Source organism: Pseudophryne corroboree, chromosome 8 (genome assembly GCF_028390025.1).
Source record: "Pseudophryne corroboree isolate aPseCor3 chromosome 8, aPseCor3.hap2, whole genome shotgun sequence".
Taxonomy (NCBI): Eukaryota; Metazoa; Chordata; class Amphibia; order Anura; family Myobatrachidae; genus Pseudophryne; species Pseudophryne corroboree.
The window spans coordinates 157,875,359-157,891,415 of NC_086451.1; the positions used below are offsets into that span (position 1 = coordinate 157,875,359).

Sequence of the window (16,057 nt, forward strand, 5' to 3'; positions counted from 1 at the left end):
AAGGCACAGCTGCAGTGGTTCATCTTAAAGGCACAGTATTATATTCCATAGTCTCAACTGAAAACCACAGCTGCCGTGGTTCATCATTACTGCTGTTGTAGTTGTGATCTCCAGAGCTCCCGTATCCCTGCAGCATCTCCGTGCCTCAGTACCTCCGTGCCTCAGTACCTCCGTGCCTCGGTACCCCCGTGCCTCAGTACCTCCGTGCCTCAGTACCTCAGTGCCTCAGCACCTCGTGCCTCCAGCATCTCCGTGCTTCCAGCATCTCCATGTCTCAGCACCTCGTGCCTCCAGTACCTCCGTGCCTCAGCGCCTCCGTGCTTCCAGCACCTCGTGCCTCAGCACCCCCGTGCCTCAGCACCTTGTGCCTCCAGTGTCTCCGTGCTTCAGCATCTCCGTGCCTCCAAGCACCTCAGTGCCTCCACGCACCCCAGTGTCTCTACGCACCCCAGTGTCTCTACGCACCCCAGTGTCTCTACGCACCCCAGTGTCTCCAAGCACTTCCGTGCCTCCTAGCACCTCAGTGTCTCCAAGCATCCAGTGCACTTTAGCGCAGTTGTACCTGGTATTCTTCACTGATTCATCAGCGCCTTTCCAGTTCTGTCTTTCAGGAGACCTTCAGCGTTCACACGTGCCCCCTGTCTGCCGACCTAATCCTGCATGGGGAGAACCTAGATTCGGCCATCTCTGCTGCGGTTCCTCTTCCCAGTCAAAGGAAGAAGCCCTGAGTCCACAACACTCCCAAACCAGGTCAGTGGTAGTATTCATATAATTCTCCAGTCGCCCGCACAGACTTCACTAACACCGGGTTCACAAAACCTCAGTCATGACAGCGGTGGACTTAGAGGAAGCGGGGGAGGACTTTTGTTCCTGGGAACTGGCTGTATGCTGCAGCTTTTTCCCTCTACCTCTGCCTCTGGGCAGAAAGGACGCGCCTTTAACCCGCTTGCCTTTTTGGGGCCGAAAGGACTGTACCTGATAATACGGTGCTTTCTTGGCTGTGAGGGAACATGGGGTAAAAAAGCTGACTTCCCAGCTGTCGCTGTGGAAACTAGGTCCAAGAGACCATCCCCAAACAACTCCTCACCTTTATAAGGCAAAACTTCCATGTGCCTTTTAGAATCTGCATCCCCTGTCCACTGCCGAGTCCATAACCCTCTCCTGGCAGAAATGGACATTGCACTTATTTTAGATGCCAGCCGGCAAATATCCCTCTGTGCATCTCTCATGTATAAGACTGCGTCTTTTATATGCTCTATGGTTAGCAATACAGTGTCCCTGTCCAGGGTATCTATATTTTCCGACAGGGAATCTGACCACGCAGCTGCAGCACTGCACATCCATGCTGAAGCAATAGCTGGTCTCAATATAATACCTGAGTGTGTATACACAGACTTCAGGATAGCCTCCTGCTTCCTATCAGCAGGCTCCTTTAGGGCGGCCGTGTCCGGAGACGGTAGTGCCACCTTTTTTGACAGGCGTGTGAGCGCTTTATCCACCCTAGGGGATGTCTCCCAACGTGACCTATCCTCTGGCGGGAAAGGGTACGCCATTAGTAACCTTTTAGAAATTACTTGTTTCTTATCGGGGGAAGCCCACGCTTCTTCACACACTTCATTTAATTCCTCAGAAGGGGGAAAAACCACTGGTAGTTTTTTTCTCCCCAAACATAATACCCTTTTTTGTGGTACCTGGGGTAACATCAGCAATGTGCAACACATTTTTCATTGCCTCAATCATGTAATGTGTGGCTCTATTGGAAGTTACATTAGTCTCATCGTCGTCGACACTGGATTCAGTATCCGTGTCGACATCTGTGTCTGCCATCTGAGGTAGCGGGCATATTAGAGCCCCTGATGGCTTTTGAGACAGCTGGGCAGGCACGAGCTGAGAAGCCGGCTGTCCCACATCTGTTATGTCGTCAAACCTTTTATGTAAGGAGCTGACACTGTCACGTAATTCCTTCCACATGTCCATCCATTCAGGTGTCGGCCCCGCAGGGGGTGACATCACATTTATCGGCATTTGCTCCGCCTCCACATAAGCCTCCTCATCAAACATGTCGACACAGCCGTACCGACACACCGCACACACACAGGGAATGCTCTGACTGAGGACAGGACCCCACAAAGCCCTTTGGGGAGACAGAGAGAGAGTATGCCAGCACACACCAGAGCGCTGTATATACACAGAGATTAACTCTGTAACTGAGAGATTTTCCCAATAGCTGCTTGTATGCACGATATTGCGCCTAAATTTAGTGCCCCCCCTCTCTTTTTTACCCTTATGCAGTCTGGAAACTGCAGGGGAGAGCCTGGGAGCGATCCTTCCAGCGGAGCTGTGAGGGAAAATGGCGCCAGTGTGCTGAGGGAAGATAGCCCCGCCTCTTTTCGGCGGACTTCTCCCGCTTTATTGCAGATATATCTGGCAGGGGATTTTACACATATATATAGTCTCTATGACTATATTATGTGTAGTTTTGCCAGCCAAGGTCTTAATATTGCAGCCCAGGGCGCCCCCCCCCCCCCCCCCCCAGCGCCCTGCACCCATCAGTGACCGGAGTGTGAGGTGTGCATGGGAAGCAATGGCGCACAGCTGCAGTGCTGTGCGCTACCTTGGTGAAGACCGAAGTCTTCTGCCGCCGATTTCCAGGACGTCTTCTTTGCTTCTGGCTCTGTAAGGGGGACGGCGGCGCGGCTCCGGGACCGGACGATCGAGGTCGGGCCCTGTGTTCGATCCCTCTGGAGCTAATGGTGTCCAGTAGCCTAAGAAGCCCAAGCTAGCTGCAAGCAGGTAGGTTCGCTTCTTCTCCCCTTAGTCCCTCGTAGCAGTGAGTCTGTTGCCAGCAGATCTCACTGAAAATAAAAAACCTAAAATAACTTTCTTTTTCTAGGAGCTCAGGAGAGCCCCTAGTGTGCATCCAGCTCAGCCGGGCACAAGATTCTAAGTGAGGTCTGGAGGAGGGTCATAGAGGGAGGAGCCAGTGCACACCAGGTAGTCCTAAAGCTTTCTTTAGTTGTGCCCAGTCTCCTGCGGAGCCGCTATTCCCCATGGTCCTTACGGAGTCCCAGCATCCACTTAGGACGTCAGAGAAATAAGAATTTACTCACCGGTAATTCTATTTCTCGTAGCCCGTAGTGGATGCTAGGTACTCCGTAAGGACCATGGGGAATAGACGGGCTCCGCAGGAGACTGGGCACTCTTAAAAGAAAGATTAGGTACTATATCTGGTGTGCACTGGCTCCTCCCTCTATGCCCCTCCTCCAGACGTCAGTTAAGGAAACTGTGCCCGGAAGAGCTGACATTACTAGGAAAGGATTTGGAATCCAGGGAAAGACTCATACCAGCCACACCAATCACACCGTACAACTTGTGATAACTATACCCAGTTAACAGTATGAATAACAACTGAGCCTCATGTAACAGATGGCTCAGAACAATAACCCTTTTTGTAAGCAATAACTATATACACGTATTGCAGAAAATCCGCACTTGGGACGGGCTCCCAGCATCCACTACGGACTACGAGAAATAGAATTACCGGTGAGTAAATTCTTATTTTCTCTGACGTCCTAGTGGATGCTGGGTACTCCGTAAGGACCATGGGGATTATACCAAAGCTCCCAAACGGGCGGGAGAGTGCGGATGACTCTGCAGCACCGAATGAGCAAACTCAAGGTCCTCCTCAGCCAGGGTATCAAACTTGTAGAATTTTGCAAAAGTGTTTGAACCCGACCAAGTAGCAGCTCGGCAAAGTTGTAAAGCCGAGACCCCTCAGGCAGCCGACCCAAGAAGAACCCACCTTCCTTGTGGAATGGGCTTTTACTGATTTAGGATGCGGCAGTCCAGCCGCAGAATGTGCAAGCTGAATTGTGCTACATATCCATCGAGCAATAGTCTGCTTTGAAGCAGGAGCACCCAGCTTGTTGGGTGCATGCAGGATAAACAGCGAGTCAGTCTTTCTGACTCTAGCCGTCCTGGAAACGTAGATTTTCAGGGCCCGGACTACATCCAGCAACTTGGAATCCTCCAAGTCCGTAGTAGCCGCAGGCACTACAATAGGTTGGTTCAAATGAAACGCTGATACCACCTTTGGGAGAAATTGGGGACGAGTCCTCAATTCCGCCCTATCCATATGGAAAATCAGATATGGGCTTTTACATGACAAAGCCGCCAATTCTGACACACGCCTAGCCGAAGCCAAGGCCAACAGCATGACCACCTTCCAGGTGAGATACTTCAACTCCACGGTTTTAAGTGGCTCAAGCCAATGTGATTTAAGGAAATCCAACACAACGTTGAGATCCCAAGGTGCCACTGGAGGCACAAAAGGAGGCTGAATATGCAGCACTCCCTTCACAAATGTCTGAACTTCAGGCAGTGAAGCCAGTTCTTTTTGAAAGAAAATAGACAGGGCCGAAATCTGGACTTTTATGGATCCCAATTTGAGGCCCAAAGTCACTCCTGACTGGAGGAAGTGCAGAAATCGACCCAGCTGAAATTCCTCTGTAGGGGCCTTCCTGGCCTCACACCAAGTAACATATTTACGCCATATGCGGTAATAATGTTTAGCTGTCACATCTTTCCTAGCTTTTATCAGCGTAGGAATTACTTCATCCGGAATGCCCTTTTCCATTAGGATCCGGCGTTCAACCGCCATGCCTTCAAACGCAGCCGCGGTAAGTCTTGGAACAGACAGGGCCCCTGCTGTAACAGGTCCTGTCTGAGAGGCAGAGGCCATGGGTCCTCTGAGATCATTTCTTGTAGTTCTGGGTACCAAGTTCTTCTTGGCCAATCCAGAACGATGAGTATTGTTCTTACCCCTCTTCTTCTTACTATCCTCAGTACCTTGGCTATGAGAGGAAGAGGAGGGAACACATAAACCGACTGGTACACCCACGGTGTCACTAGAGCGTCCACAGCTATCGCCTGAGGGTCCCTTGACCTGGCGCAATATCTTTTTAGCTTTTTGTTGAGGCGAGATGCCATCATGTCCACCTGTGGCCTTTCCCAACGATTTACAATCAGCTTGAAGACTTCTGGATGAAGTCCCCACTCTCCCGGGTGGAGGTCGTGCCTGCTTAGGAAGTCTGCTTCCCAGTTGTCCACTCCCGGAATGAACACTGCTGACAGTGGCAGTACATGACTCTCCGCCCATCGAAGAATCCTTGTGGCTTCTGCCATCGCCATCCTGCTTCTTGTGCCGCCCTGGCGGTTTACATGGGCGACCGCCGTGATGTTGTCTGACTGAATCAGCACCGGTAGGTTTTGAAGCAGGGGTTCCGCTTGACTCAGGGCGTTGTAAATGGCCCTTAGTTCCAGAATATTTATGTGTAGGGAAGTCTCCTGACTGGACCACTGTCCTTGGAAGTTTCTTCCCTGAGTGACTGCCCCCCAACCTCGGGGGCTTGCATCCGTGGTCACCAGGACCCAGTCCTGTATCCCGAATCTGCGGCCCTCGAGAAGATGGGCACTCTGCAGCCACCACAGTAGAGACACCCTGGCCCTCGGGGACAGGGTGAGCAACCGATGCATCTGAAGATGCGATCCGGACCATTTGTCCAACAGATCCCACTGAAAGATCCTTGCATGGAACATGCCGAAGGGAATTGCTTCGTAAGAAGCCACCATCTTTCCCAGGACTCGCGTGCAGTGATGCACCGACACCTGTTTTGATTTCAGGAGATTCCTGACCAGAGATGACAATTCCTGTGCCTTCTCCGCAGGGAGAAACACCTTCTTTTGTTCTGTATCCAGGATCATGCCCAAGAACAATAGACGTGTCTCAGGAATCAGCTGCGACTTTGGTATGTTCAGAATCCAGCCGTGTTGTTGCAGCACTTCCCGAGATAGTGCTACGCTGGCTAACAACTGTTCCTTGGACCTCGCCTTTATCAGGAGATCGTCCAAGTACGGGATAATTATAACTCCCTTCCTCCGAAGGAGTATCATCATTTCGGCCATTACCTTGTCAAATACCCTTGGTGCCGTTGAGAGACCAAACGGCAACGTCTGGAATTGGTAATGACAGTCCTGTACCACAAACCTGAGGTACTCCTGGTGTGGTGGGTAAATGGGGACATGCAGGTAAGCATCCTTGATGTCCAGTGATACCATAAAATCCCCCTCTTCCAGGCTTGCGATAACCGCCCTGAGCGATTCCATTTTGAACTTGAACTTCCTCAGATAAGTGTTCAAGGATTTTAAATTTAGAATGGGTCTTACCGAACCGTCCGGTTTCGGTACCACAAACATTGTGGAATAGTAACCCCGTCCCTGTTGAAGGAGGGGAACCTTGATTATCACGTGCTGAAGGTACAGCTTGTGAATAGCCGCCAGCACTACCTCCCTTTCCCTGGGAGCAGTCGGCAAAGCTGACTTGAGGTAACGGCGAGGGGGAGTCGCCTGGAACTCCAACATGTATCCCTGAGATACCACTTGTAGGGCCCAGGGATCCACCTGTGAGCGAACCCACTGGTTGCTGAAGTTCCGGAGACGGGCCCCCACCGCACCTGGCTCCGCCTGTGGAGCCCCAGCGTCATGCGGTGGACTTAGAGGAAGCGGGGGAGGACTTTTGTTCCTGGGAACTGGCTGTCTGATGCAGCTTCTTTCCTCTACCCTTGCCTCTGGGCAGAAAGGAAGCGCCTCTGACACGCTTGCCTTTCTGAGGCCGAAAGGACTGTACTGATAATACGGTGCTTTCTTTGGTTGTGAGGGAACGTGGGGTAGAAAAGTCGATTTTCCAGCTGTTGCTGTGGATACCAGGTCCGAGAGACCGTCCCCAAACAATTCCTCACCCTATTAAGGCAAAACCTCCATGTGCCTTTTAGAATCAGCATCACCTGTCCACTGCCGAGTCCATAATACTCTCCTGGCAGAAATGGACATTGCATTAATTCTCGATGCCAGTCGGCAAATATCCCTCTGTGCATCTCTCATATATAAGACTACGTCCTTTATATGGTCTATGGTTAGCAAAATAGTATCCCTGTCGAGTGCATCATTTTTATCTGACAGGGTGTCGGACCACGCTGCTGCAGCACTACACATCCATGCTGACGCAATAGCAGGTCTCAGTATAGTACCTGAGTGTGTATATACAGACTTCAGGATAGCTACCTGCTTTCTATCTGCAGGCTCCTTTAAGGCGGCCGTATCCTGAGACGGCAGTGCCACCTTTTTTGACAAGCGTGTGAGCGCTTTGTCCACCCTAGGGGATGTTTCCCAACGTAGCCTATCCGTTGGCGGGAAAGGGTACGCCATCAGTAACTTCTTAGGAATTACCAGTTTTTTATCAGGGGAACACCACGCTTCTTCACACAATTCATTTAACTCCTCAGATGGGGGAAAAGTCACTGGAAGCTTTTTCTCCCCAAACATAATACCCTTTTTAACGGTAACGGGGTCAGTTATTGCCGTAATCATGCATCGGATGGCCCTTGTGGACTGTACATTTGTCTCATCCTCGTCGACACTGGAGTCAGACTCCGTGTCGACATCTGTGTCTGCCATCTGAGGTAGCGGGCGTTTTTGAGCCCCTGATGGCCTCTGAGACGCCTGGGCAGGTGCGGCTGAGATGCCGGTTGTCCCAAGGCTGTCACGTCATTCAACCTTTTATGTATGGAGTTGACACTGTCGGTTAAAACCTTCCACATATCCATCCACTCCGGTGTCGGCCCCGTAGGGGGCGACATCACACTTATCGGCTCTTGCTCCACCTCCACGTAACCCTCCTCATCAAACATGTCAACACAGCCGTACCGACACACCGCACACACACAGGGAATGCTCTGACTGAGGACAGGACCCCACAAAGTCCTTTGGGGAGATAGAGAGAGAGTATGCCAGCACACACCACAGCGCTATATAACCAGGGATTTACACTAAAGTGAGTGATTTTTCCCTATAGCAGCTTATTATTCACAGTTTGCACCTAAATTTAGTGCCCCCCCCCCCTCTCTTTTTTACCCTTGAAGCCTGGAAACTGCAGGGGAGAGCCTGGGGAGTTGCCTTCCAGCGGAGCTGTGAAGAGAAAATGGCGCCGGTGTGCTGTGGAAGATAGCCCCGCCCCTTTTTCGGCTGACTTCTCCCGCTTTTTTATATGCTTTATGGCGGGGGATTATGCACATATACAGTTTAATAACTGTATTATGTGCTATTTAGCCATGTAAGGTACTCTAATTGCTGCCCAGGGCGCCCCTCCCCAGCGCCCTGCACCCATCAGTGACCGGAGTGTGTGGTGTGCAGAGGGAGCAATGGCGCACAGCTGCAGTGCTGTGCGCTACCTTAATGAAGACAGGAGTCTTCAGCCGCCGATTTTCAACTTCTCTTCGGTTCTTCTGGCTCTGCAAGGGGGACGGCGGCGCGGCTCCGGGACCGGACGACCGAGGACTGGGCTTGTGTTCGATCCCTCTGGAGCTAATGGTGTCCAGTAGCCTAAGAAGCCCAAGCTAGCTGCAAGCAGGTAGGTTCGCTTCTCTCCCCTCAGTCCCACGTAGCAGTGAGTCTGTTGCCAGCAGATCTCACTGAAAATAAAAAACCTAACAAATACTTTCTTTCTAGGAAGCTCAGGAGAGCCCCTAGAGTGCATCCAGCTCTGGCCGGGCACAGATTCTAACTGGGGTCTGGAGGAGGGGCATAGAGGGAGGAGCCAGTGCACACCAGATATAGTACCTAATCTTTCTTTTAAGTGTGCCCAGTCTCCTGCGGAGCCCGTATATTCCCCATGGTCCTTACGGAGTACCCAGCATCCACTAGGACGTCAGAGAAATAATAATTAGTGTTTGGGATTTGGAAGGGATGGGAGGAGGACATGAATGCAATTTTGTTGTCCAGAGATTCCATTAACTTAATGGAGAAGGGTCTGAATGGGTTACAAAATGTAAAAGAAATTGCGTGAGGTCCCCCCTCCTAAGTATAACCAGCCTCGGTCTCTTTGAGCCGGTCCTGGTTGTTTAAATACTGGGTAAAAAATTGGACAGGGGTTCCCCGTATTTAGACAACCAGCACCGGGCTCTTTGTCCGGTCCTGGTTCCAAAAATACGGGGACAAAAGATGTAGGGGTCCCCCGTATTTTTAAAACCAGCACCGGGCTCCACTAGCCAGAGACATAATGCCATAGCCGGGGGACACATTTATGTAGGTCTCTGCGGCCGTGGCATTACCCCCCCTTCCCCCAACTAGTCACCCCTGGCCGGGGTTCCCTGGAGGAGTGGGAACCCCTTAAATCAAGGGGTCACCCCCCTCCAGGCACCCAAGGGCCAGGGGTGAAGCCCGAGGCTGTCCCCCCCATCCGTGGGTGGATGGGAGGCTGATAGCCATGTGTGTAAAAAAAGAATATTGTTTTTTTGTTGGTACTTGGAGAACCTCAAGTACCAGCATGCGGGGAAATAACGGGCCCGCTGGTACCTGTAGTTCTACAACAAAAAAATACCCAAATAAAAACACAACTCACACACCGTGACAGTAAAAATTTATTAAAACACACTTACACACTCACACATGCTTACCTACATCCCACGCCGATCACGTCCACTTGTCCAGTAGAATCCAATAGGGGGACCTGTAAAAATGAGAGACAGATTACTTACCTACATCCCAATCCGGTCACGTCCACTTGTCCAGTAGAATCCAATAGGGTAGGGGTACCTGTAAATATGAAAATAATACTTACAAACTTCAATCCACAGGAGGAGAGAGAGAGCGAGACAGGGAGAGGGAGAGAGAGAGAGAGACAGAGAGAGAGAGCGAGACTAACCTGCTGCTGAGGGCCACGCCGGGAGGACGGAGATGGCAGAGGAGGGGGAGAGCCGCACACCGCCGCTCCTGTCAGCGGGAGGACGGAGCCGGCGGAGGAAGGGGAGAGCCGCACGGGGGAGAGCCGCACAATGCCGCTCCTGTCAGCGGCGGAGGAGGAGGGGGGGTGGGCGCACACTGCAGACGCCACTCACCACCGAGACCAGCCGCCTCCAGCGCCGCGTGTGGGTGATTGGACAAGCGGATCCAGCACTGGGTGGTGTCCCTGTCAGCGAGGCACTTGTAGAAGTGCCGCTTTCCCTATCTTTTTGAATTGGCTTCTACAGTCCAGTGCTTGGCCCCACCCCCCGCTCTGTCCCATTTCCAATATGTTTGGGAGGCACTGCTATCAGTGCCTCCCAAACACATTTAAGGCAGGAAAATTATTAGAATTACATAAAGATACTTATGACACAGAATATGTGTCATAAGTATCTTCTTTATATTATTTTAATAATTAATCACAGGGGAGGCACTGCCTCCCCTGACTGACCGTCCCTGATAGATAGATAGATAGATAGATAGATAGATAGATAGATAGATAGATAGATAGATAGATAGAAGGCAGACACATAGATAGACAGACAATCACACAAAAAGAAAACTCACTTTAGTTCCTCTGAACTGGTCCCGGGCAGTATCTCTTTTGTTCTAGAGTCCTGTCAGGTGATGAGATGGCTGCATCCATAGAGATGAGGGCATCTAGTGGCTCCTGGCAGTACTGCAGTCAGCAGTGACTGCAGCTCTCTGCTCCCGAAGCCGTCCTTTGCTAGTCCCGCCCCCACACCTCCCCTTACTAGCGTCACAGCGCTAACACAGGACGGGAGGAGGTGACATCAGCGGCGGGGCTGGAGTCTGGGGACCAGAAGATCCGCTATCCAGGCTGCCGGCTGCCACTGCTTGTACAGTGATGGGCGCAGGGACAGCCGGAAACAACAATGCACAGTGAAGGGATGCAGAGCAGTTAGAGCGCCTCTCCTGCCTGGTGCCTACCTGCTGTCACAATCCTGACTGTAGGTTTCATACTTGGTGACTTACCCCTGCCATCTGTCCTGGATCCTGTGTCTTTTCACTCACGGAGTTAAACAGCTTGTCAGCACTGTGAGTTTTCCTGAGTTCTCTGCCTGAAAGGTAGTAGTTAATTAGCTCCACCTGTGGTGATCTCCTGTGTGAGGCTGAATTCAGTAATCTGAACTTTAGGCCTAAAAGCCAGCATCCTGTGTTTTGCAGAAGTTCAGGCTTCAGTGTTCTCTCGGCCTGCTAGGCCTCATTCTACATCACAGCCTTGTCTAGAGTAGTCACATGTAGTGATAAGCGGGTTCGGTTCCTCGGAATCCGAACCCCCCCCGAACTTCAGCCTTTTTACACGGGTCCGAGGCAGGTTCGAACCTTCCCGCCTTGCTCGGCTAACCCGAGCGCGCCCGAACGTCATCATCCCGCTGTCGGATTCTCGCGAGGCTCGAATTCTATCGCGAGACTCGGATTCTATATAAGGAGCCGCGCGTCGCCGCCATTTTCACACGTGCATTGAGATTGATAGGGAGAGGACGTGGCTGGCGTCCTCTCCGTTTATAGAGAAGAGAGTAGAGAGTTAGAGACACTATTTAGTATTTACTAATTTTGGGGAGCATATTAGGACTGGAGTACTACTACTTGCTGATAGTGTGACCAGTGACCATTGACCACCAGTTTAATTAATCCGTTCTCTGCCTGAAAAAAAACTATACACAGTGTGACACAGTCACATACCATATCTGTGCTCAGCCTCAGTGTGCTGCATCATCATATGTAATACTGTATATCTGACTGTGCTGAGTGCTCACTGCTCACACAGCTTAATTGTGGGGGAGACTGGGGAGCAGTTAGAGCTGGAGTACATAAATAATATATTTTAAGTACAGTGCACACTTTTGCTGCCAGAGTGCCACACTGCCAGTGTGACTGACCAGTGACCACACTGACCACCAGTATATTGTGATTGTCTGCTTAGGACGGAGTACTACTTGCTGATAGTGTGACCAGTGACCAGTGACCACCACCAGTTTAATTAATCCGTTCTCTGCCTGAAAAAAAAACGATACACAGTGTGACACAGTCACATACCATATCTGTGCTCAGCCCAGTGTGCTGCATCATATGTAATACTGTATATCATGATCTGACTGTGCTGAGTGCTCACTGCTCACACAGCTTAATTGTGGGGGAGACTGGGGAGCAGTTATAGCAGGAGTACATATTTTAAGTACAGTGCACACTTTTGCTGCCAGAGTGCCACTGCCAGTGTGACTGACCAGTGACCACTGACCACCAGTATATTGTGATTGTCTGCTGACCACCAGTATATTGTGATTGTCTGCCTGAAAAAGTTAAACACTCGTCGTGTGGTGTTTTTATAAACGCATTCTGCAGACAGTGTCCAGCAGGTCCGTCATTACATAATATATACCTGTCCGGCTGCAGTACTAGTGTGATATATATATATATTTTAATTTTATCTCATTATTATCCAGTCTATATTAGCAGCAGACACAGTACGGTAGTCCACGGCTGTAGCTACCTCTGCGTCGGCAGTCGCTCGTCCATCCATAATTGTATACCACCTACCCGTGGTTTTTTTTTCTATCTTCTTGATACTAGTAGCTTACTTTAGGAGTCTGCAGTGCTGACAGACAGTGTCCAGCAGGTCCGTCATTACATAATATATATACCTGTCTGGCTCCAGTACTAGTGTGATATATATATATATTTTAATTTTATCTCATTATCATCCAGTCTATATTAGCAGCAGACACAGTACGGTAGTCCACGGCTGTAGCTACCTCTGTGTCGGCAGTCGCTTGTCCATCCATAATTGTATACCACCTACCCGTGTTTTTTTTTCTATCTTCTTGATACTAGTAGCTTACTTTAGGAGTCTGCAGTGCTGACAGACAGTGTCCAGCAGGTCCGTCATTACATAATATATATACCTGTCTGGCTGCAGTACTAGTGTGATATATATATATATATATATATATATTTTAATTTTATCTCATTATCATCCAGTCTATATTAGCAGCAGACACAGTACGGTAGTCCACGGCTGTAGCTACCTCTGTGTCGGCAGTCGCTCGTCCATCCATAATTGTATACCACCTACCCGTGGTTTTTTTTTCTATCTTCTTGATACTAGTAGCTTACTTTAGGAGTCTGCAGTGCTGACAGACAGTGTCCAGCAGGTCCGTCATTACATAATATATATACCTCTCCGGCTGCAGTACTAGTGTGATATATATATATATATATTTTAATTTTATTTCATTATCATCCAGTCTATATTAGCAGCAGACACAGTACGGTAGTCCACGGCTGTAGCTACCTCTGTGTCTGCAGTCGCTCGTCCATCCATAAGTATACTAGTAGCCATCCATCTCCATTGTTTACCTGAGGTGCCTTTTAGTTGTGCCTATTAAAATATGGAGAACAAAAATGTTGAGGTTCCAAAAATAGGGAAAGATCAAGATCGACTTCCACCTCGTGCTACAGCTGCTGCCACTAGTCATGGCCGAGACGATGAAATTCCATAAACGTCGTCTGCCAAGGCCGATGCCCAATGTCATAGTACAGAGCATGTAAAATCCAAAACACCAAATATCAGTAAAAAAAGGACTCAAAAATCTAAAATAAAATCGTCGGAGGAGAAGCGTAAACTTGCCAATATGCCATTTACCACACGGAGTGGCAAGGAACGGCTGAGGCCCTGGCCTATGTTCATGGCTAGTGGTTCAGCTTCACATGAGGATGGAAGCACTCAGCCTCTCGCTAGAAAAATGAAAAGACTCAAGCTGGCAAAAGCACAGCAAAGAACTGTGCGTTCTTCGAAATCCCAAATCCACAAGGAGAGTCCAATTGTGTCGGTTGCGATGCCTGACCTTCCCAACACTGGACGTGAAGAGCATGCGCCTTCCACCATTTGCACGCCCCCTGCAAGTGCTGGAAGGAGCACCCGCAGTCCAGTTCCTGATAGTCAGATTGAAGATGTCAGTGTTGAAGTACACCAGGATGAGGAGGATATGGGTGTTGCTGGCGCTGGGGAGGAAATTGACAAGGAGGATTCTGATGGTGAGGTGGTTTGTTTAAGTCAGGCACCCGGGGAGACACCTGTTGTCCCCGTGGGAGGAATAGGGCCATTGACATGCCTGGTGAAAATACCAAAAAAATCAGCTCTTCGGTGTGGAAGTATTTCAACAGAAATGCGGACAACATTTGTCAAGCCGTGTGTTGCCTTTGTCAAGCTGTAATAAGTAGGGGTAAGGACGTTAACCACCTCGGAACATCCTCCCTTATACGTCACCTGCAGCGCATTCATAATAAGTCAGTGACAAGTTCAAAAACTTTGGGCGACAGCGGAAGCAGTCCACTGACCAGTAAATCCCTTCCTCTTGTAACCAAGCTCATGCAAACCACTCCACCTACTCCCTCAGTGTCAATTTCCTCCTTCCCCAGGAATGCCAATAGTCCTGCCGGCCATGTCACTGGCAATTCTGACGAGTCCTCTCCTGCCTGGGATTCCTCCGATGCATCCTTGCGTGTAACGCCTACTGCTGCTGGCGCTGCTGTTGTTGCTGCTGGGAGTCGATGGTCATCCCAGAGGGGAAGTCGTAAGACCACTTTTACTACTTCCACCAAGCAATTGACTGTCCAACAGTCCTTTGCGAGGAAGATGAAATATCACAGCAGTCATCCTGCTGCAAAGCGGATAACTGAGGCCTTGGCATCCTGGGTGGTGAGAAACGTGGTTCCGGTATCCATCATTACTGCAGAGCCAACTAGAGACTTGTTGGAGGTACTGTGTCCCCGGTACCAAATACCATCTAGGTTCCATTTCTCTAGGCAGGCGATACCGAAAATGTACACGGACCTCAGAAAAAGAGTCACCAGTGTCCTAAAAAATGCAGCTGTACCCAATGTCCACTTAACCACGGACATGTGGACAAGTGGAGCAGGGCAGGGTCAGGACTATATGACTGTGACAGCACACTGGGTAGATGTATGGACTCCCGCCGCAAGAACAGCAGCGGCGGCACCAGTAGCAGCATCTCGCAAACGCCAACTCTTTCCTAGGCAGGCTACGCTTTGTATCACCGGTTTCCAGAATACGCACACAGCTGAAAACCTCTTACGGCAACTGAGGAAGATCATCGCGGAATGGCTTACCCCAATTGGACTCTCCTGTGGATTTGTGGCATCGGACAACGCCAGCAATATTGTGTGTGCATTAAATCTGGGCAAATTCCAGCACGTCCCATGTTTTGCACATACCTTGAATTTGGTGGTGCAGAATTATTTAAAAAACGAGAGGGGCGTGCAAGAGATGCTGTCGGTGGCCAGAAGAATTGCGGGACACTTTCGGCGTACAGGCACCACGTACAGAAGACTGGAGCACCACCAAAAACGCCTGAACCTGCCCTGCCATCATCTGAAGCAAGAAGTGGTAACGAGGTGGAATTCAACCCTATATATGCTTCAGAGGTTGGAGGAGCAGCAAAAGGCCATTCAAGCCTATACAATTGAGCACGATATAGGAGGTGGAGAATGATTTCAACGTTGTGCAAGGTTCTGCTGCCCTTTGAACTTGCCACACGTGAAGTCAGTTCAGACACTGCCAGCCTGAGTCAGGTCATTCCCCTCATCAGGCTTTTGCAGAAGAAGCTGGAGACATTGAAGGAGGAGCTAACACAGAGCGATTCCGCTAGGCATGTGGGACTTGTGGATGGAGCCCTTAATTCGCTTAACAAGGATTCACGGGTGGTCAATCTGTTAAAATCAGAGCACTACATTTTGGCCACCGTGCTCGATCCTAGATTTAAAACCTACCTTGGATCTCTCTTTCCGGCAGACACAAGTCTGCTGGGGTTCAAAGACCTGCTGGTGAGAAAATTGTCAAGTCAAGCGGAACGCGACCTGTCAACATCTCCTCCTTCACATTCTCCCGCAACTGGGGGTGCGAGGAAAAGGCTCAGAATTCCGAGCCCACCCGCTGGCGGTGATGCAGGGCAGTCTGGAGCGACTGCTGATGCTGACATCTGGTCCGGACTGAAGGACCTGCCAACAATTACGGACATGTCGTCTACTGGCACTGCATATGATTCTCTCCCCATTGAAAGAATGGTGGAGGATTATATGAGTGACCGCATCCAAGTAGGCACGTCAGACAGTCCGTACTTATACTGGCAGGAAAAAGAGGCAATTTGGAGGCCCTTGCACAAACTGGCTTTATTCT

At 50.1% G+C, this 16,057-nt stretch overlaps 1 protein-coding gene across 3 annotated transcripts in view; it reads right to left on the reverse strand.

Moving 5' to 3' along the window:
- The window catches only part of LOC134948772 (Krueppel-like factor 5), a 368,226-nt gene that overhangs the window by 107,900 nt on the left and 244,269 nt on the right, over nt 1–16,057 (reverse strand). The window contains exon 4 of one of the 3 annotated variants that reach the window (XM_063936992.1): nt 10,834–10,919. The exons of the other annotated variants lie outside the window; for them this stretch is intronic. Within the exon in view, the coding sequence (XP_063793062.1) occupies nt 10,834–10,919 (86 nt within the window). The remainder of the gene's footprint in view (nt 1–10,833; nt 10,920–16,057) is intronic. 3 annotated transcript variants of the gene reach the window in all.